This window comes from Oncorhynchus clarkii, chromosome 19 (genome assembly GCF_045791955.1).
Source record: "Oncorhynchus clarkii lewisi isolate Uvic-CL-2024 chromosome 19, UVic_Ocla_1.0, whole genome shotgun sequence".
Taxonomy (NCBI): Eukaryota; Metazoa; Chordata; class Actinopteri; order Salmoniformes; family Salmonidae; genus Oncorhynchus; species Oncorhynchus clarkii.
Window position 1 is genome coordinate 19,324,516 of NC_092165.1, and position 23,513 is coordinate 19,348,028.

A 23,513-nucleotide genomic window follows, 5' to 3' on the forward strand; every position below is an offset into this window, starting at 1 on the left:
TTAATTAAGTTTGTCAACAGGAAACCAACACATCTCGGTGTCTGTCTGTCCATCTGTCACCTCCTCTGGCTCTCTGTGTGTCGGTCTGTCTGTCTCCTCTCTTGCTTCTTCCCTTCGGCTCTTTCGATCTCTTGGTGTGTGTCTTTTGGTATGTCTCTCTGTCTTGTTCTCTTTCTGAATGTTTGCGTTTTGGTGTGTATGCATGTCTGTTTGTCTCTTTAAACCCACCCGATTTCCCCTCTCTCTGATTCAAACTCTGTTTCAGCTATGCAGAGTGAGCAGCCAGAGGGAGAAGAGAGGCTTTTCACTTTTATCCCTTCGCCCGACACTCCCAGAGGATTGGAGTGTCTATCTTTCTAGCCCAAGGTCTTATTTGAGCCTTGTCAGTTTGGTCAAGCGTGGACTGAGATGCATATAGCAGTGAGCTGGGCAGAAGAGTTACACCATCGTCCCGCTTTCTATCCTTTATCTTCATCACTGTCAAAAACAATGCTTTGGCAAAACCTCGACCTCATCCAGCTTTACTCTACCGTGTCATATCCTTCAGTGTTCCATTTTTCAAACGCATTTCGTCCCTTACATGGCTACCCCCTTTAAGACTTCACTAGTGCTTTTTCTGCATTGGCGTAGCTCGTGCGTAACCAGGAGCCGTCAGCAATGTGAAATACAGTGAAATGAATCACGCTGATACGCCGGGTCACCTGAGACCTTTTGGTACACACGTGTACATCGTCCTGGATGGTGGATCTGTCGGGGATGAATGCTCTGCTGCTCTTTGGAAACCTATCTGGTGGGTCAGCTGCAGAGGCAGGGTTGCCTGAGCACACACACTCAAGCCTCGGAACCCCAAACTCAGTCCTCGGAACCCCAAACTCTAATCCAGTCTGTGGTCACTCTCCTCTCCTTCCCTCTACTCTATCAGGTGGGTCTGCTCTAGGCTGTGTGGTGTGTGTGCACGTGCCCCTCCAAAGCCCCTCCAACCTACCGGACCACTGCAAATAAGTATTCACTGCAACCATTCAACACCGGTATCTTTTACCCCCCCCCCCGCCCCCAAGCAAAGGAGATTTTTATTTTCATTCAAATGACAGTCATTTTTACATTTTTTTTTCTCCATCACAGCCTAGTGTATAAAGAAAGCTTTATTTGAATAGATGAAGTGCATAGAAAAAGGTCATCAAAAAGGCAGATCCATTTATTTTTTACTTTTAATATATTGTAACGCCTATCATCTTTGGATAAATGTATCATGAATACCAATTATTCTTTAACAGTATTATCCAACTCTACTACCAGTCTGTCTCTGTGACAAAATGTCACCCTATTCCCTACGTAGTGCAAAAGTAGTACACTATATATGGAATGGCGTGGCATTTGGGACACTTTTCCTTTGCACATTCAATTTGCCACTCACATTTTATTTAACACATACCCTTCCCTCATCTCTTATTCAAGGCTGACAAGGTAGCCCACAATCCTCTTGGATTTGAAGGCGACCCACAATCCTACAGCGCTTTCTAAGAGAGGATTCAGTGTAGCTATTCCCTCCGCAAGGCAAGTGTAGAGACACAAAGTAGAGTCGCAATTCAACGGCTCAAACACGAGACGTATTGGGCAGGGTCTACAGACAATCACGGATTGCAAAATGAAAACCTGCCCCATCACGGATATCGACGTCTCGCTCCCAGACAAATTAAAAAACTTCTTTGTGCACTTTCTCTTTTCCTTTCCTTGGCCCGTCACATGCCATAATATAGAGGAAAATCTGCTCCAGCCACTTCCAGACTCCTGTATCGGTTATGTATTGATATTGACCTCTCTTTGATGTTTTGAGGGTGGCTGCTGAAATCCGTGTGTGTGTGTGTGTGTGTGTGTGCCCTTATTGACCCGTCCTCCCACTGCCTGGAGGTAAGGGACAATGTAGCGGTGACTGTGGTGGCATGCCTGCCTCCCGATCTCTAGTTGTGACACTGAAAACAGAAACAGACAGTGTGAACACACACACTGGAAGGAGGATGGGAGCGAAGATGAATCATTAGAACGCTGTTGGCGGAACACACAACATAAATGCACACTCCTACACAAACCATAGGTATACAAATAGGCAGGTGTGAGATTTGTATTCGTGCCTGTCGATTTCAGAGGGAGAGGAAGAGTGAAAAGGAGAGAGGGAGAGAGATGAAGAGAGGGAGAGGAAGAGTGAAAAGGAGAGAGGGAGAGAGATGAAGAGAGGGAGAGAGAAGAGTGAAAAGGAGAGAGGGAGAGAGAAGCTGGATAATGTGACTGGAGCCATTTTAGCAACAGGGAAAATTAAATCCTCTCTGGGCTAGTTGAAGATTCATTCATTAGCTTTTCTATCCTACTCAGCATGAATGAGATGAGTAGAAATAGTGTCTCAAAAGAGGGTCGGAAGTGTATTAAAATATACGACTACCCTGAGATGAGCTCTAACCCCATATCATTATGATGTTATTGTGAAACCTCAAACTACTGCGCAAACCCACTCGAGTGTGTGTGTGTGTGTGTGTGTGTGTGTGACTGCGTGTGTGTGGAGTCATCGCGACTCAGTCTATTCATTTACACAACCATTTGATAACCACATCTTTCATGTCGCTCAAACACTCCTTCTAATCCCAATCTGAAGAATCTCATTTTGGAATGTCTTTGCCCCCCAAGACAGACACTTAATTTCACCGGATGCCAAACATCTCTCAAGCCTAGCCTCTTCCGTTTTCATAGAACATGGCAACCTATTCAGCCCTATGGGCCCTGGTCAGAAGTAGTGCTCTATAACGGGAATAAAGTGCCATTTGGGATGCAGCCTTAACTCGAGCGTGCTACGTTAACCTTCAGTCAGGAGTTACTTTGCTCACGGCAAAAACAAACAGCAAGCCAGCGGTCGTAGGACCTTGTGCGTGTGTGTGTGTGTGTGTGTGCCTTGTTTGGATTTTCCGAGGAGATTGTTTGGACAGGAGCGGCTGCTGGGGTTTAAAAGGACAGAGACGTTGGTATATGCACGCACACTCAGATCCACAGAGATGAGGGAAGGAAAAATGGCTTGTTTCACTCCCAGCCCCAGTGAAGTCTTGCAAAATGCAGATCGACAGAGAGAGAGAGAGAGAGAGAGAGAGAGAGAGAGAGAGAGAGAGAGAGAGAGAGAGAGAGAGAGAGAGAGAGAGAGAGAGAGAGAGAGAGAGAGAGAGAGAGAGAGAGAGAGAGAGAGAGAGAGAGAGAGAGAGAGAGAGAGAGAGAGAGAGAGAGAGAGAGAGAGAGAGAGAGAGAGAGAGAGAGAGAGAGAGAGAGAGAGAGAGAGAGAGAGAGAGAGAGAGATGAAAAAGATTCAGCTGTGATACAGTATCTGTGTGGAAATAAAACGTTATGTATGTATAAAACTGGGATAGCATTAATCAGTCTGCTCCTGTGTGTTTGTGTAGGAATGTGTGTGTGTTTTGAAGAGATGGATTCCTTGTGCCTGCAGATACAGTATATCACTCATCTGTATATATGCATCTGCTATATACAGTACTTTGGGGGTCAACATTACCCCCTAGCAGGTGTGTGTGTTGAGTACAACGATGTGCCCAGAAGGTCTCAGGTATAGTACTTGATATGATCCTATACTTGTAACCAACAGTGTCCATATAACACTATTGTGGGAGTAAATTATTCTACCGATAGGTCACCCTTGTTGAAATTACAGTGTTGGTCGGGGGGGGGGGGGGGGTGATATCAATGTCTGTGGCACCTCAGCAGGAGATTCCGTGACATTCGCCTCTGTCTGTCTGTCTGTCTGTCTGTCTTTCTTAGAGATGGCACAAATGTTCATGTCCTGCTCCTCTGTACTGAATGTTCCATTGGGTCCATTGTAAATCATGTGCAGTATTTTACAGTTTCGTGTTTGACCCAGGTCTGATATGCGTGCACCTAAACATCTGGTTTCTGTCCTCCCGTTAGAAGGGGTGTGTGTTTTGTGGTTTGTATGTGTGTTTTTTGTATGCCCCAAACCACCCATTCTTCCCATATGTTCCCAGGGAGTTAGGTCGCCCAGTTAGTTTCAAACGTCGTGTACTCTCATCCACTAACCTGAAGCTTATAAATGAATGAATTATGCAACAGGTGGGTCTAATCCTGGTTGCTGATTAGTTAACAGCGCATTCCAGTTGTTGTCTATTCCACAAGTAACCACCGGCTAAGGCTATGATGCAATATACTCTCATCAACCCAACCATGCAATTTTAAACTTGATCTCCACTGTAAAAAATAATAATAATCTAGACATCCTGTCCCCTTTCTTTTAGACTACAATTTGGTTTTCAACAGTAACCATTTCTATAAAACTGTCTGTCTGTCTCTGACCTTTTTCAATATTGAAATTTGATCTCCACTGTCCCATTTGAGGATTAACGTGTCAGGATGAGACCTCTTTTCTCAGCCAGTGGAAATCATGAATAAGCATAATATTTGTGGATACATACAAAGAAATGTCAATAGAAAACCGGGCCAAACTAAACGAAATGCAGCTAGTTTGCTGTGTTTCCAGTTTGAAGTGATTGTGCTAGCTGTGTCGTTGGCTTGCACCTCTGAACATTGTCCTGACGAGAGAGCACATTTTCTATGCCGGGCGAAATCGCTCCTCATTAGCTCGTTGTAAATGTCACTACAAATAAATGTCACTACAAAACAGCCTGAACAAATGCAAATGCAGCTACTTTGCTGTTATTCTGTCTGCACTATTTGGGCATGACTTTGTCAGCCGTAGTTGGCTAGCGAGCAACCAAGGGATATGAACGTTACCAGGCAGCATGGCAACAGAACATTAGAACGAACGACTTGGATATAGAATAAAAGACTTCATGACTGGGTCGCGTCTTTGGCAACCTAACCGATCCAATGAACGACCAGCCGGCTTGGGTAGCAACCATAGATTTGTGTCGGGACTATATCTCGTGGAAGGATGAAATAGTATGAATAAAAAATGTTTTTGAATTAAAAATATATAAATCGTTATTTAAATATGTTGGTAACCAGTTGTATAAAAGTGATGACAACTTCGAAGCCGGCGTTTGGAGGATATACAGTGCCTTGCGAAAGTATTCGGCCCCCTTGAACTTTGCGACCTTTTGCCACATTTCAGGCTTCAAACATAAAGATATAAAACTGTATTTTTTTGTGAAGAATCAACAACAAGTGGGACACAATCATGAAGTGGAACGACATTTATTGGATATTTCAAACTTTTTTAACAAATCAAAAACTGAAAAATTGGGCGTGCAAAATAATTCAGCCCCTTTACTTTCAGTGCAGCAAACTCTCTCCAGAAGTTCAGTGAGGATCTCTGAATGATCCAATGTTGACCTAAATGACTAATGATGATAAATACAATCCACCTGTGTGTAATCAAGTCTCCGTATAAATGCACCTGCACTGTGATGGTCTCAGAGGTCCGTTAAAAGCGCAGAGAGCATCATGAAGAACAAGGAACACACCTGGCAGGTCCGAGATACTGTTGTGAAGAAGTTTAAAGCCGGATTTGGATACAAAAATATTTCCCAAGCTTTAAACATCCCAAGGAGCACTGTGCAAGCGATAATATTGAAAAGGAAGGAGTATCAGACCACTGCAAATCTACCAAGACCTGGCCGTCCCTCTAAACTTTCAGCTCATACAAGGAGAAGACTGATCAGAGATGCAGCCAAGAGGCCCATGATCACTCTGGATGAACTGCAGAGATCTACAGCTGAGGTGGGAGACTCTGTCCATAGGACAACAATCAGTCGTATATTGCACAAATCTGGCCTTTATGGAAGAGTGGCAAGAAGAAAGCCATTTCTTAAAGATATCCATAAAAAGTGTTGTTTAAAGTTTACCACAAGCCACCTGGGAGACACACCAAACATGTGGAAGAAGATGCTCTGGTCAGATGAAACCAAAATTGAACTTTTTGGCAACAATGCAAAACGTTATGTTTGGCGTAAAAGCAACACAGCTGAACACACCATCCCCACTGTCAAACATGGTGGTGGCAGCATCATGGTTTGGGCCTGCTTTTCTTCAGCAGAGACAGGGAAGATGGTTAAAATTGATGGGAAGATGGATGGAGCCAAATACAGGACCATTCTGGAAGAAAACCTGATGGTGTCTGCAAAAGACCTGAGACTGGGACGGAGATTTGTCTTCCAACAAGACAATGATCCAAAACATAAAGCAAAATCTACAATGGAATGGTTCAAAAATAAACATATCCAGGTGTTAGAATGGCCAAGTCAAAGTCCAGACCTGAATCCAATCGAGAATCTGTCGAAAGAACTGAAAACTGCTGTTCACAAATGCTCTCCATCCAACCTCACTGAGCTCGAGCTGTTTTGCAAGGAGGAATGGGAAAAAATGTCAGTCTCTCGATGTGCAAAACTGATAGAGACATACCCCAAGCGACTTACAGCTGTAATCGCAGCAAAAGGTGGCGCTACAAAGTATTAACTTACGGGGGCTGAATAATTTTGCACGCCCAATTTTTCAGTTTTTGATTTGTTAAAAAAGTTTGAAATATCCAATAAATGTCGTTCCACTTCATGATTGTGTCCCACTTGTTGTTGATTCTTCACAAAAAAATACAGTTTTATATCTTTATGTTTGAAGCCTGATATGTGGCAAAAGGTCGCAAAGTTCAAAGCGGCCGAATACTTTCGCAAGGCACTGTATTGGCATGGTTTGCCTGCCATCGACTTCGTACCAATATATCCTCCAAATACCGGCTTCTCTGGCATTGTCACTTAAATGCCTGTACACTGACGAATGCTGCAACAGTTCATATTGATATTATTATTGCAATTAATATTGCTTATTGTTGCCCTATAAACTGCAGCACCAGTCATCAGTGTGCAGGTATCGATCTAAATGTCATGACTTTTAGCTCAACTGCCCTGTGTGTGTGTGTGTGTGTGTGTGTGTGTGTGTGTGTATGCACTCCCCAAACCATTCTACGTCTCTTCTCGCTTCTCTCTACCAGGGAGATGACCCAGATAGTCCAGTCCATGACTGCTGAGCCCATATGTCTCTGGTCAGATTTAGTGTACTGGACTGAACAGTGACAGTTCATATAAGGAAATCAGTCAATTTAAATAAATAAATTCGGGCCTAATCTATGGATTTCACATGACTGGGCAGGGGTGCACCCACTGGGGAGCCAGGCCCAGCCAATCAGAATAGTTTTTTTTTTCCCCACAAAAGGGCTTTATTACAGACAGAAATACTCCTCAGTTTCATCAGCTGTCCGGATGGCTGGTCTCAGACGATCCCGCAGGTGAAGAAGCCAGATTTGGAGGTCTTGGGCTGGCGTGATTACACGTGGTCTGCAGTTGTGAGGCCGGTTGGACGTACTGCCAAGTTCTCTAGAGAAATGAACGTTAAATTCTCTGGCAACAGCTCTGGTGGACATTCCTGCCGTCCGCATGCCAATTGCACGCTCCCTCAAAACTTGTGGCATTGTGTTGTGTGACACAACTGACCATTTTAGAGGCCTTTAACTGTGCCCAGCACAAGGTGCACCTGTGTAATGATCCTGCTGATTAATTAATCAGCTTCTTCTGTCATTCTGCCCCTGAACAAGGCAGTTAACCCACTGTTCCTAGGCCGTCATTCCTAGGCCGTCATTGAAATTAAGAATTTGTTCTTAACTGACTTGCCTCGTTAAATAAAGGTAAAATAAAATACAAATTCTTGACATGCCACACCTTTCAAGTGGATGGATTATCTTGGCAAAGGAGCAATAACAGGGATGTGAGATGTGAACACATTTTTGTGCATATGGAACATTCTGGGATCTTTTATTTCAGCTCATGAAACAGGGGACCAACTTTACACGACCAACACTTTGTTTGTTCAGTGTGTGTGTGTGTGTGTGTGTGTGTGTGTGTATAGGAAATACGGTGCTTTTTGGGATGTAACCTATGTGTGCTTATGCACACCAGTAACCATCTGTCTCCTCTCCTCCTGATTCACCAGGGAGGTAACCCAGATAGACCAGTTCCTCCAGGAGACGGCGGCGCGGGAGGCCAACGCCAAGGTGCGCCTGCAGCAGTTCATCGAGGAGCTCCTGGACCGTGCTGACCGCGCCGAGAAACAGCTGCAGATCATCAGCAGCTGCGGGACCACGCCCAACGGCAGCATGGGACGCTGCAGCCTGCCCGGCTCCAACAAGGGCTCCAACAATGGACGCCAGGTGAGCTGATCTAAGAACAGTTTTGCTTTTGATTACACAAATGGTTAAGGTAAGCTGACTCTAGATCTGTAGCCTGCCAGGCTCCAAAAGGGCAACAAATGCCAAGTGATCTGGAGTTGAGATGTTGACCGTATAGTAGACAAACAAAAGTCAGATTTGTGTGAGGGCAGCCTAATGGTTAAGCATTGGGGAAAGTAAGCTGATCCTAGATCTGTGTCTGGTGATCTGGAGTGGAGAAAAAGTTGCCCTGGATACTGATCTGAGGTCAGATTTGTGTGTGGGAATCTAATGGTTTTAAGCATATACTGCGTGTGTGTGTGTGTGTGTGTTTACTGAATAGAATAGTTGTAGTTGTACATTCCTTTAAATATAGGTATTGCATAATTAGTCAACATAACATAAGTCACTTATATAATTGGTTCTACAACTGCATATGTTACTTCCAGGTCAAATAAATGGGGTCATTTTTTTGGGGTGGTATTGGTATCTTTTAAATGATCCGTGACGAAAATAAATACATGATTTTGGAGCGACATGAAAACAGGCAGTTTGATAATCTAACCTACCATGTGGATGTCTGTCTGAGACCCAAATGGAAACTTATTCCCTACATAGTGCACTACTTTTGACCAGAGCTCTATGGGTCCTTGTCAAAAGTAGTGCACTATATTGGGAATGGGCAGCATCTTATCACTTGGGCTATTAGAAACAGGCAAGGCGGGCGTGTTGACGTGTCGACTCACCACAATTTTGCTTTTAATTTGATCTGGGACGATAGTGAGTCTGTTAAATATTTATTAAACAGAAGGGCAGAGCGCTGGACTGTGAAGAGCGGAATTGGACAGCGAAGGAGAAGAGGTGTGTGTGTGTGTGTGTGTGTGTGTGTGGTGTGTGTGTGTGTGTGTGTGTGTGTGTGTGTGTGTGTGTGTGTGTGTGTGTGTGTGTGTGTGTGTGTGTGTGTGGCATCTGGTCATGTCACCACTCTATTTCTTCATTTACCTCAGAGGTATAATTGGTTGTCTAGGTGTTAGTCATTACTATATTACTATCACTATAATAGGTGTTAGTCATTACTATAACTGTAATAGGTGTTAGTCATTACTACATTACTATTACTATAATAGGTGTTAGTCATTACTATATTACTATCACTATAATGGGTGTTAGTCATTACTACATTACTATAACTATAATAGGTGTTAGTCATTACTATATTACTATCACTATAATAGGTGTTAGTCATTACTATCACTATAATAGGTGTTAGTCATTACTACATTACTATTACTATAATAGGTGTTAGTCATTACTATATTACTATCACTATAATAGGTGTTAGTCATTACTATATTACTATCACTATACTAGGTGTTAGTCATTACTACATTACTATTACTATAATAGGTGTTGGTCATTACTACATTACTATTACTATAATAGTTGTTGGTCATTACTACATTACTATTACTATAATTGGTGTTAGTCATTACTACATTACTATTACTCTAAAAGGTGTTAGTCATTACAGTTTTTTGGGATAGAGATGCACTCAGCTTTAATTTAAATGCTAAATAGGTTTTAGCAAATGATCAGGTATTTTGATTACAGGAATCAGTAGTGTCTGACTCACTTTTTATTTTTTTATTTTTTTTATTTTATTTCACCTTTATTTAACCAGGTAGGCTAGTTGAGAACAAGTTCTCATTTGCAACTGCGACCTGGCCAAGATAAGGCATAGCAGTGTGAACAGACAACACAGAGTTACACATGGAGTAAACAATTAACAAGTCAATAACACAGTAGAAAAAAGGGGAGTCTATATACATTGTGTGCAAAAGGCATGAGAAGGTAGGCGAATAATTACAATTATGCAGATTAACACTGGAGTGATAAATGATCAGATGGTTATGTACAGGTAGAGATATTGGTGTGCAAAAGAGCAGAAAAATAAATAAATAAAAACAGTATGGGGATGAGGTAGGTGAAAATGGGTGGGCTATTTACCAATAGACTATGTACAGCTGCAGCGATCGGTTAGCTGCTCAGATAGCAGATGTTTGAAGTTGGTGAGGGAGATAAAAGTCTCCAACTTCAGCGATTTTTGCAATTCGTTCCAGTCACAGGCAGCAGAGAACTGGAACGAAAGGCGGCCAAATGAGGTGTTGGCTTTAGGGATGATCAGTGAGATACACCTGCTGGAGCGCGTGCTACGGATGGGTGTTGCCATCGTAACTTGATATCAGGGTTACCCTTGAGGCATGAGGAAATTCTGTGGGGACGTTTTAGAATTTCCTCATGCCATTAGATATGATCTGAAACCTAAAATATTGTATTGGTATTGATTCCATGCAGAAAACTTACAGTAGAGGTAATGATAACATGTTCCCATATTATAGACCAAAAGAAGGTGGACATTGTGATACTAAGCTCTCCCCTGCCATTTCCAATTCTAAAGTGCCATTTATCCAAGTCTTGTTAGTAAGAAAGAAGGGGCCAGTTTCTATCCATTTTCCTTCCATCCATCGTTTCCATGGAGACACCAGTGGCTCTACTTGTTCTAGTCGTCCAGGTCAGGTGACAGTGCAGTAGTTGGTCTCTGATTCATCTTAGACACCACATATTCTACTCTCCCTCCCTGTTATCTCTCCCATCTCTGACCTCTCCCACAGTTGACGAAGTTAAGTGAATGTGTGTTTCCCGTGCCGCCCAGATTCCCCACCATTGACCATACACAACCTGCATCCCATCAAGCTCATTCATTACCCAGCCTGATGTAGCCTAGCTAGGCTTGTGTCCCAACTGGCACCCTATTCTCTACGTCGCACACTACTTTTGATCAGATCAGATGTATCTGGTCAAAACTAGTGCTCTATATAGGGAATAGGGCGCCATTTGGGATGCACTCCCTAGTCTCCTTAGTGCTCTATTAAGTGGCTAAATTGTCAACATTTTACAGGGTTTGTGCTTAACCTGTGTTAAGAGGCTGTTAGACAGTCAGTGAGGTGCAGTGGTGTTGTTATGATGCTTTTGAGGCTTGATTTGTATCCACAGTAGTCATCTTGTTTGTCTTCTTGTGCTTATGATTTGTTTTTTTCAGTGTTCTTGTGTCCTTGGCTAGGATATTATTATATTAAGGACATTTGGCATGCTATGGACAACAGAAAATACTGCATTCTGGCGCACCGGCACATTGGCCATCCACGATGCCCCTCTCTCTACCATTGCTCCCTCCCTCCCTCCCTCCCTCCCTCCCTCCCTCCCTCCCTCCCTCCCTCCCTCCCTCCCTCCCTCTGATTCTGTTTGGGTAGTGAGTGAGATGGATGGGTGTTTGCCTGCTTCCTCCCTTGTCTGTTTCCACTGGTGCTGGACCCAGACAGGGTTTTTTCTCTCTCTCTCTCTCTGTGTGTGTGTGTGTGTGTGTGTGTGTGTGTGTGTGTGTGTGTGTGTGTGTGTGTGTGTGTGTGTGTGTGTGTGTGTGTGTGTGTGTGTGTGTGTGTGTGTGTGTGTGTGTGTGTGTGTGTGTGTGTGTGTGTGTGTGTGTGTGTGTGTGTGTGTGTGTGTGTGTGTGTGTGTGTGTGTGTGTGTGTGTGACACACACCTCAGTACATCTGAGATATATGGGAAGCCCCTGTAGGGAATTTGCTTGAAGGGAGGAGAAGAGCGAGAGAGTTGGCGAGAAGGAATCTACAGAGGGTAGTGAGAAAAAGGGAGTGGTACTGTAGATTAAGGTATTGGGCGAGAGGAGAAGAGCGGGATAGAGGTACAGTCCAGTAGAGAGACGGGAGACGGTGTGAGTTCCTATACAGTAGATGAAGGGATAGGAAGAGACATGGAAAAAAACAGAGGGAAGGAAGATAAAGGGAAATGTGGCAGGCCCACGCCCAAAGCCTCCTGAATACCTTTGGCTCCTTGTGTAAAAGAGGGGGATTGCCAACCCTCCCTCCCTTTCCACACTCTGTCTGACCAGGGTGGTCAAAAGTAGTGGAATATATAGAGAATAGGGTGCCCTTTTGGGACGTAGTCGCTCTCTTTCAGACAGCTGTGATTACACTTCCTTAATGTCTGCCAACTAGCTGCCATGTTTTTAGAGCCTCAGCCAATCACAGTTAATTATCCCTGAACCTCAGACATCACTCGCATACAGGAGCTTTGTAGTTTCCTCCAGTGTGTGGGTGTGTGTGAGTGTGAGAAGTGAGTATGTGTGTTGAAGCGATAGACTGGACTCCCACCTTTTCTCTTTTTTTCTTCATTCGTCAATACCTTTCATGATAGCAGAATGACTGTTTTTCCTGTTGTTATTGAAATGGTGAATTCGACATTTCACCGAGTAAAGCCCTTTCTGAAAGTCAACTCTGATCCACTCCCACTCATTTTAGTCGTTCGTTTGGCTAACTAATTGGTCTCTGTGGTATTGTATCGTTGTGTGAAGTTGACATCCACGGTGGCATTTTCAAAATGGTGGACAGCCCAACGTTGACGGAGATGATGAACGAGGGGGGATTCTGCTGCCGTGTGGAACCTGACGGTAACATTTGGAAACCAAACATGATGGAAACCAAACGAGGGTGGTCTATGGTGATTGGGCTAAGAGTTGCTGAGGGGGTGGGATTAAAGAGTTTTGTTCGGTAATGTGTCATTCTTATGTGATTGCGGTATATAAAAGTACCATGTATATGTCAAATATATATATATATATATATATATATATATATATATATATATATATATATATATATATATATATATATATATATATATACATATAGCTGTAAAATATATATATATATATATAAAGCTGTAAAAACCAAAAAAGATGTGTCCTCAGAGGGGGGTGGCAGTGGATGAGTGAGTAAAAATATAAATTAGAACTATTTGATCATGATGGACATGACATGGACATACCACTATGATTTATTGATTGTCAAGTTCCCTTTTCCTGGTGCAGCCCTTGTTGATACCCCATTGGGGGTGGATCTCAATAGTGTTCAGGGGTTTCCTTTGCCAGACGGTTATTGTCATGTAAAGGTACGACGGGCTCAGTGTAATTTACCGTTAATTAACATAAACACAAGCCGCTGGCGCGTGCCTTTGTAACATCTACATTGAAAAAAAGGCGAATAAATCATTTGAATATACAGTGGAAGTCGGAAGTTGACATACACCTTAGCCAAATACATTTGAACTCAGTTTTTCACAATTCCTGACATTTCACCCGAGTAAAAATTCCCCGTCTTAGGTCAGTTAGGATCACCACTTTATTTTAAGAATGTGAAATGTCAGAATAATAGTAGAGAATTATTTATTTCAGCTTTTATTTCTTTCATCACATTCCCAGTGGGTCAGAAGTTTACCTACACTCAATTAGTATTTGGTAGCATTGCCTTTAAATTGTTTAACTTGGGTCAAGCGTTTCGGGTGGCCTTCCACAAGATTCCTACAATAGTTGGGTGAATTTTGGCCCATTCCTTCACACAGAGCTGGTGTAACTGAGTCAGGTTTGTAGGCCTCCTTGCTCGCACACACTTTTTCAGTTCTGCCCACAAATATTCTATAGGTTTGAGGTCAGGACTTTGTGATGGCCACTCCAAAACCTTGACTTTGTTGTCCTTAAGCCATTTTGCCACAACTTTGGAAGTATGCTTGGGGTCATTGTCCATTTGGAAGAACCATTTGCGACCAACCTTTAACTTCCTGACTGATGTCTTGAGATGTTGCTTCAATATATCCACAATTTTCCTCCGTCACAATGTCATTTTCTATTTTCGTTTCATCAGACCAGAGGACATTTCTCCAAAAAGTATGATATTTTACCCATGTGCAGTTGCAAACCGTAGTCTGGCTTTTTTATGGCGGTTTTGGAGCAGTGGCTTCTTCCTTGCTGAGTGGCCTTTCAGGTTATGTCGATAGGATGAACCAGGCTTGTGGAGGTCTACCATTTTTTTATCTGAGGTCTTGGCTGATTTATTTTGATTTTCCCATGATGTCAAGCAAAGAGGGTAGTTTGAAGGTAGGCCTTGAAATACATCCACAGGTACCTCCTATTGACTGAAATTATGTCAATTAGCCTATCCGAAGCTTCTAAAGCCATGACATAATTTTCTGGAATTTTCCAAGCTGTTTAAAGGCACAGTCAACATAGTGTATGTAACCTTCTGACCCACTGGAATTGTGATACAGTGAATTATAAGTGAAATAATCTGTCTGTAAACAATTGTTGGAAAAATTACTTGTGTCATGCACGAAGTAGATGTCCTAACCAACTTGCCAAAACTATAGTTTGTTAACAAGAAATTTGTGGAGTGGTTTAAAAACGAGTTTTAATGAAACCAACCTAAGTGTGTGTAAACTTCCTGACTTCAACTGTACACCATCACAATAAATCCCTGATTTATTTTAGGCAGGTCTAAAGGAACATTATGATGTAAAGAACATGTATTTCAGAAGAACAGAACATGGGTTTGACGTCTGGACAGTCGTGGCCAAAAGTTTTGAGAATGACACAAATATACATTTTCACAAAGTTTGCTGATTCAGTGTCTTCATATATTTCTGTCACATGTTACTATGGAATACGGAAGTATAATGACAAGCATTTCATAAGTGTCAAAGGCTTTTATTGACAATTACATGAAGTTGATGCAAAGAGTCAATACTTGCAGTGTTGCATGCTGTCAGTTAACTTCTGGGCCATATCCTGACTGATGGCAGCCCATTCTTGCATAATCAATGCTTGGCGTTTGTCAGAATTTGTGGGGTTTTGTTTGTCCAGCTGCCTCTTGAGGATTGACCACAAGTTCTCAATGGGATTAAGGTCAGGGGAGTTTCCTGGCCATGGACCCAAAATATCGATGTTTTGTTCCCCGAGCCACTTAGTTATCGCTTTTACCTTATGGCAAGGTAACACATCATGCTGGAAAAGGCATTGTTCGTCACCAAACTGTTCCTGGATGGTTGGGAGAAGTTGCTCTCGGAGGATGTGTTGGTACCATTCTTTATTCATTGCTGTGTTCTTAGGCAAAATTGTGAGTGAGCCCACTCCCTTGGCTGAGAAGCAACCCCACACATGAATGGTCTCAGGATGCTTTACTGCTGGCATGACACAGGACTGATGGTAGCGCTCACCTTGTCTTCTCCGGACAAGCTTTTTTCCAGATGCCCCAAACAATCGGAAAGGGGATTCATCAGAGAAAATGACTTTACCCCAGTCCTCAGCAGTCCAATCCCTGTACCTTTTGCAGAACATCAGTCTGTCCCTGATGTTTTTCCTGGAGAGAAGTGGCTTCTTTGCTGCCCTTCTTGACACCAGGCCATCCTCCAAAAGTCTTCGCCTCACTGTGCATGCAGACGCACTCACACCTGCCTGCTGCCATTCCTGAGCAATTAATTGCTATTCATCTGATCACTCTTCATAACATTCCGGAGTATATGCAAATTGCCATCATACAAACTGAGGCAGCAGACTGTGAAAATGAATATTTGTGTCATTGTCAACTTTTGGCCACGACTGTAAGATATGTTATCTGGCTATGCGTCCTGTTGTAGGCTGGTTCGTTTAGCTGTGCCAGTCCTGTGCCATTATTTTATATTATATGATTTTATAATAAGAAGAAATGTAATTAAACTTCGCTGAATAAGATCGAAGGGATATTTTTCCCATTCCATAGCGAGTGCGCAAATTAAGTGGCTATGATGAGCATTAAATGTGATCATTTTAAACAGGTCCTATATGCTAGATTTTGAGTTATTTGGCAACTTTAATTGTGAATGATCCAAACCTTACAATGTCTTAGAATCACATGGTGTGACAACCAATGCTTGCGCTCTGTTCCTTGCTTCAGGCTGTGCACGCTGTTCTCCCATTAGTTTGATTTAGAATGGCCCATTATCAAATGGGCAGGGTGAAAAGTGTCATCCGTATGCACTCGAATAGCGAATGGAGGTCACTTTTCCGCCTGTTAGTTTTTCAATAGGCTACTCCGGTTATTTCTCTCCATGCATAAACCACTGTTTGAGGAGCTTCTCGCTGCGGAACAGGTGATTTTCCGCCCAAACTCTGTATGCTATGGGCTCTCCAACCCTGTTCCTTCAGCTACCCAGTGCTTCATTTGGGAAACCAAGTGAAATCCGTTCGGGAGCAACGATAGTAACATGTTTTCACAACACATATTTAAATAAACTGTTGACAGTCCCAGACTCATGGATAGAAAGCGGAGCATAAGGTAACCAGGATCCATAAAAATACAGTCCACACTCAAAGGCGATTTATTAGAATTAGTTTCATTTTGCAGTATAGGCTAGACCAGTTACAGTGCCTTGCGAAAGTATTCGGCCCCCTTGAACTTTGCGACCTTTTGCCACATTTCAGGCTTCAAACATAACGATATAAAACTGTATTTTTTTGTGAAGAATCAACAACAAGTGGGACACAATCATGAAGTGGAACGACATTTATTGGATATTTCAAACTTTTTTAACAAATCAAAAACTGAAAAATTGGGCGTGCAAAATTATTCAGCCCCCTTAAGTTAATACTTTGTAGCGCCACCTTTTGCTGCGATTACAGCTGTAAGTCGCTTGGGGTATGTCTCTATCAGTTTTGCACATCGAGAGACTGAATTTTTTTCCCATTCCTCCTTGCAAAACAGCTCGAGCTCAGTGAGGTTGGATGGAGAGCATTTGTGAACAGCAGTTTTCAGTTCTTTCCACAGATTCTCGATTGGATTCAGGTCTGGACTTTGACTTGGCCATTCTAACACCTGGATATGTTTATTTTTGAACCATTCCATTGTAGATTTTGCTTTATGTTTTGGATCATTGTCTTGTTGGAAGACAAATCTCCGTCCCAGTCTCAGGTCTTTTGCAGACTGCATCAGGTTTTCTTCCAGAATGGTCCTGTATTTGGCTCCATCCATCTTCCCATCAATTTTAACCATCTTCCCTGTCCCTGCGGAAGAAAAGCAGGCCCAAACCATGATGCTGCCACCACCATGTTTGACAGTGGGGATGGTGTGTTCAGCTGTGTTGCTTTTACGCCAAACATAACGTTTTGCATTGTTGCCAAAAAGTTCAATTTTGGTTTCATCTGACCAGAGCACCTTCTTCCACATGTTTGGTGTGTCTCCCAGGTGGTTTGTGGCAAACTTTAAACGACACTTTTTATGGATATCTTTAAGAAATGGCTTTCTTGCCACTCTTCCATAAAGGCCAGATTTGTGCAATATACGACTGATTGTTGTCCTATGGACAGAGTCTCCCACCTCAGCTGTAGATCTCTGCAGTTCATCCAGAGTGATCATGGGCCTCTTGTCTTCTCCTTGTATGAGCTGAAAGTTGAGGGACGGCCAGGTCTTGGTAGATTTGCAGTGGTCTGATACTCCTTCCATTTCAATATTATCGCTTGCACAGTGCTCCTTGGGATGTTTAAAGCTTGGGAAATCTTTTTGTATCCAAATCCGGCTTTAAACTTCTTCACAACAGTAACTCGGACCTGCCTGGTGTGTTCCTTGTTCTTCATGATGCTCTCTGCGCTTTTAACGGACCTCTGAGACTATCACAGTGCAGGTGCATTTATACGGAGACTTGATTACACACAGGTGGATTGTATTTATCATCATTAGTCATTTAGGTCAACATTGGATCATTCAGAGATCCTCACTGAACTTCTGGAGAGAGTTTGCTGCACTGAAAGTAAAGGGGCTGAATAATTTTGCACGCCCTATTTTTCAGTTTTTGATTTGTTAAAAAGTTTGAAATATCCAATAAATCTTGTTCCACTTCATGATTGTTTCCCACTTGTTGTTGATTCTTCACAAAAAAATACAGTTTTATATCTTTATGTTTGAAGCCTGAAATGTGGCAAAAGGTCGCAAAGTTCAAGGGGGCCGAATACTTTCACAAGGCACTGTATGTACCAAAGGCATCTCAAATCAGTTTAACGGCACAATCATATTTTTTTTTTCGGGCTCATATACAGTATAGGCCTATGGGTTTAATCATCACCTTTAGAAAGCGCTGGCCATTTCATTGTAATGCTTTGAAACAACATCCACAGCGACCATGTTTTCCACTCCGTTTCTTTCTTCAAACTGATCAGTCCCTGTGAGGAGAGTTTGAAAAGCACGCTACTCTTTTGATGATAAGTGTTTGATTGTGATTTTCGATTTCATTTGCGTTGATGTCCGAGTGGTTAGAGGGACAATGGAGCCCTGAGTACCAGGCCATTAGTGACCCGATGGTCGTTAGCGAGCTGGGTACTACCAACGCGTGTCCAGGGTGCATGAGAGGAGATTACCGCCGGTCATGACTCGTGTGGCCGGTATTACGGTCACAGCAACAGACCTAGGTGCGAATACTTTCTGAAGGCACTTGTAGATAAGATTGTGCTGGATGGAAAAGTAATCAGTTGATGCACTTCCATCACAACGTTTTCACCTATCCTACATACCTCAAATCAGTTTAGATGAAGGGAAAGAGACGAGAACATTTATATCTGACGAAGAGAAGTTGATTCTCGTTCTTTGATTAACTACCCACAGTATGTTGTTATTATTACATTTGGGAATGTGAGTGTTGGAGCCAATCGCCACCTCCATTGAGTGAGTGCTTTAAACCAATCTCACCTCTCGGGCTTTGAATGAGAGTAGATGTCCTCGTTATGGGTCGTATTTTAAAAGGTATCACACCTATACTCCAGCATTTGAAGTAAGTCTGTTTTATGTGCTTCAGTTTTTATTGTGCGTGTGTGTGTCTGTGTGTGTGTGTGTGTGTGTGTGTGTGTGTGTGGTTGTGTGTGTGGTATTTATTGGAAACATAGGGTTTCTCTTCAATCTACTCTAACAGTGGGATGTGTTGTTGACCCTTGACAAACAAACGATCCTCTGAACATAACACAGCAGTATTCAAGGAAACAGTTTAATGTATTGACACCCCTGTCACTCTCCGCCCCCATCTCTCCTCTTTCTTTCCTTCTTTCCTTCTTTCCTTCTTTCCTTCCTTCCTTCTTTCTCTCAGAGGAACTCCAGTATCTCTGGGACGTCTAGGGGCATGTACCAGGTCTCTGACCGACGATCCTCTCCCAGCACCGGGTAAGCCAGTCCTCCATACGCTATCCCACACTGCACTGCTCTCCGCCACACAAACAAAGTAGCATAAACTTGCCCGTACACACTGATCTAAGGCCAGTTAAAAAATAAATAATTATGTAACCTTTATTTAACTAGGTAAGTCAGTTAAGAACTAATTCTTATTTACAATGACGGCCTACCCCGGCCAAACCCTAACGACACTGGGCCAATTGTGCGCCGCCCTATGGGACTCCCAATCACGGCCGGTTGTGATACAGCCTGGAATCAATCCAGGGTCTGGAGTGACGCCTCCAGCTCTGACATGCAATGCCTTAGACCGCCGCGCCACTTCGGGAGCCCAGAGTTGTGTCCCCTCCCCATGGTTGAGGTTAGAATAGAGGAAGTTGAGCTGATTTCTAGATCTGTGACTTCCACATCCCATCTTTACCCTTCACTCTCTGCACTGTAAGTGGCTTTGGATGAGAGCATCTGTTAAAGGTAAGATGCAACGCAATGCAACCCCCCCGGTGCACTTAGGTACAGTGACTTGATGTGGGGCCCTATGCTTGGGGGCCAGTGGTCCAGCAGATGGATTCTGAGCACCAGACCGTGGCCTGAAGTGAGCCGGTGTGCATCTGACTGGGGCAACAATGACTCCGACCGAACTGGACTCCCGCCCTCTGTGTTGGAAGGTATCAGAGGGCACCAGCCAGGTTGTGTTGGTCCAGTACTGTGCCCTGGCCCTTTGACAGCCTCACAAAACACAACATCCTGTTTTCCTGCCGGGCGCTGAAGTGAGACCGAATCTGTCAGCCACGCAGAAACAGTAGGGGAATGTTCTGTCCTAGCTCTTGCCTCCCGCCACTATGCGTTCGCACTCACACCAAATGCACACAAGCGAACATGGCACACACACATACACACACACAGCCGAGGGGCATCGCCACTTCTCTTTGACACATGCTTGTAAATGACGGCGGTCACTGACAGTAAGGACTTAAAGTGTCAGTCCTGCTTCCTCAGGCCTGGCTGCCTCTGTGGGCACAGGGCAGAGAGAGTGAGGGGGAGCGATACAGAAAGAGAAGTAGAACCTGTTTATTTTTTTAAAAAAGCTCTCTGTTGATGTGCACTTTTGTTGTGTTCATGGATAACTTGTCATATTTGGTTCACCCCCTACTCAGATTAGTGAACTATGTGATTATGTTGGGTGTGAGTAAACAAGTGAACATTAGATTGGGATGAAATAGTATGTTGCAGGTGGTTTTCGCCCAATTAATTTCTCAATTCTAAATGTCAAAGTTTCATCCTAACCAAGGATATGATTCAGCCCGTATGGTTTTCAGATCGTCACCGACTGATCTCCTCGTCTTTGCGCAATGATGCATCCTCGTGTGTATTTTGATTTGAGTGGCTCACTGAATGGTCCAAATTCGACCCCCCACATCTCATGCATCTTGAGACGCCCATTTCATTCTCTTTCCTTCACCGCTGATCCAAACCCACCCACGCTGGGCTGCATCCCAAATGGCATCCTATTCCCTATTTAGCGCACTTATTTTGTAAATAAAAATGGAATAGGGTGCCTTTTGGGATGCAGCCCTGGAGCCCTAATGATCAAGCTCCGTATCACCATAGTATCATATCCACACAGAACATTGTGTATTTTTAAATGTAGACCTTTTCTGCATCATTATGTAACTCTGTGTGTGTGTGTGTGTGTGTGTGTGTGTGTGTGTACGTGCGCGTGCGTGCGTCTGTGAGTGCATGTGTGTAGCTTGTGATTTTACCGACCTTCTGTCACACAACTTCCGCTCACCTCAGACGATGACATCGTCCCTTTTCGGCCGTCGTTTTATTTTGGGGCGAGACAATTGTGAAGTCACACACACACACTCCTCCCAAGCCTTCCCGAGTACAGTGAATCATGATGGTAGTTAGTCACGAAGTGACCATTTCACTTCCTAGATTAGAACATTCCATTAATGCCCTCGGTCTCCCAGAGATCTATTTGTTCCAAATGCAGTGACGGAAGATGCTATTTAGCTCCTTGTTTGAGAAATAGATATTTGAACCTTTGCATATTTGGGTTTGAAAAATATCTTATTTTTGATGCTTTATTGACGTGGTCTGGATAATTTGCACTGAAGTCATCGACTCCATTTTGCACCGAGATGGCTACTCTGTCGCCCATCCTGAGCCCCACTGTGCATTACTGGTCAGGAAACTGTACTTCCCTGTTATACACTTGAATAATGATCTGTACCCAATTAGCCAGCTCTGCTGATTTGATTCCACAATATTGATCCGACCTGTGGCTTTTATCGCTAAAGCCACCACTCCAATATAGGTTGTGTACCAAGTACCACCTTATTCCCGATACGGTGTGCTACTTTTGACTAGAGCCCGATCTGCCCTTGTCAAAAGTATCGTATAGGGAATAGGGTGCCATTTGGGATTCAACCCAAGTCACAATGCCAAGTGGCCTCTCCTCTGCTTCTTAAGCGGTGTCACTAGGGTCTATGTATGCATGTTCTACCGTAGTGGAGGTGAGGTGAACACATGCACATTTGGGAGTATTCCATTGGTTCCATGGTTCCATGGTGCCAGGCAAGCTCAATCGAGCCCAGTACTATTTGAATCCAGTTCTGGTGTGGGATTTACCAGGTGCACCTCAAATCGCTATCTTCATATCAACATCTAATTATTTCACTGCAGGAGTCGTATAGCAGCTTGATATAATCGCCTAGACTGTTTTACATTCACTCTGAATTCAGGATGCATTAGCTTCGGTCGCTAATTAGCTAGCTAAACCGCAGGATGGTTGTGTTTGATGTCAAAGTCATGTAGCGTGTGTACATGTCAGTGTCCAACAGCATCTCTGTTCGCTCGTCTCTCTGTCTGTGTGTGTGTGTGTGTTTGTGTGTGTGTGTGTGTGTGTGTGTGTGTGTGTACGCTGGCTGCCTTAGAAAAACTGCTGTTTCCAGAAGCAGTCACTGTAGTCAATTTAGCCCCAAAGCAATCCCTCCCTCACTCCTCATGATCTAAATTGGTCGACTTCATATTTCATCGGAGCTTCAAGCACTTTTGTGCTGAAGCAGTATCCTTCACTCTCCACTGATGTTATCCTACATTTTGAGATACAGTCTAAAATAGTTGTTGTTGCGCAGTTAACGCCTCTTGTCAGCGCCAAGAGTTAGTCTCTGTCCATACATGATGAAGAGGGAATGTGTTTACGGCTCGGCTTATGACCTCCAGAATGCCTCCCTCGGTTGACTAAAATCTCGACATCAGAAATGATTTCTGAAAAAGGGATAGTAGTAGACAATAATGTTAATGATACATTTTATATAGCGGAGCAGATTTTTATCCAATCGAAAAGTGCTTTACACGTAGGCATACATGTATTAAAGCAATTGGTTATATTGAAATGCGGAGGGACGGGAATGTACCACACTCATAGCTACAGTATCTAGCTACAGTATATATCTACAGTATCTAGCTACAGTATCTATCTCAAAGAATATGTAATGATATACCAAACTATTAAAAACTATCCTCTTCCCATACATATCCTGCACGACCAAAAATATGTCTACACCTGCTCGTTGAACATCTCATTCCAAAATCATGGGCATTAACATGGAGTTGGGCCACCCCTTTGCTGCTATAACAGCCTCCACTCTTCTTGGGAAGGCTTTCCGCTTGATGTTGGCACATTGCTGCAGGGACTTGATTCTATTCAGCCACATAAGCATTAGTGAGGTCGGGCACTGATGTTGGGCGATTAAGCCTGGCTCTCAGTCGGTGTTCCAATTCATCCTAAAGGTGTTCGATGGGGTTGAGGTCAGGTACAGGCCAGTCAAGTTTTACCACACCGATTTCGGCAAACCATTTCTGTATGGACCTCGGTTTGTGCACGGGTGCATTGTCATGCTGAAACAGGAAAGGGTATTCGCCAAACTGTTGCCACAAAGTTGAAAGCACAGAATCGTCTAGAATGTCATTGTATGCTGTGGCGTTAAGATTTCCCTTCACTGGAACTAAGGGGCTTGAACCATGAAAAACAGCCCCAGACCATTATTCCTCCTCCACCAAACTTTACAGTTGGCACTATGCATTGGGGCAGGTAGCGTTCTCCTGGCATCCGCCAAACTCCGATTCGTCCGTCCGACTGCCAGATGGTGAAGTGTGATTCATCACTCCAGGGAACACGTTTCCACTGCTCCAAGGTC

At 43.4% G+C, this 23,513-nt stretch overlaps 1 protein-coding gene across 1 annotated transcript in view; it reads left to right on the forward strand.

Moving 5' to 3' along the window:
- Positions 1-23,513, forward strand: part of LOC139374906 (F-box only protein 41-like) — a 65,308-nt gene that overhangs the window by 25,984 nt on the left and 15,811 nt on the right. Inside the window, exons 3-4 of the mRNA XM_071116125.1 lie at positions 8,002-8,218; positions 19,229-19,302. Coding sequence (XP_070972226.1) covers positions 8,002-8,218; positions 19,229-19,302 — 291 coding nt within the window. The remainder of the gene's footprint in view (positions 1-8,001; positions 8,219-19,228; positions 19,303-23,513) is intronic.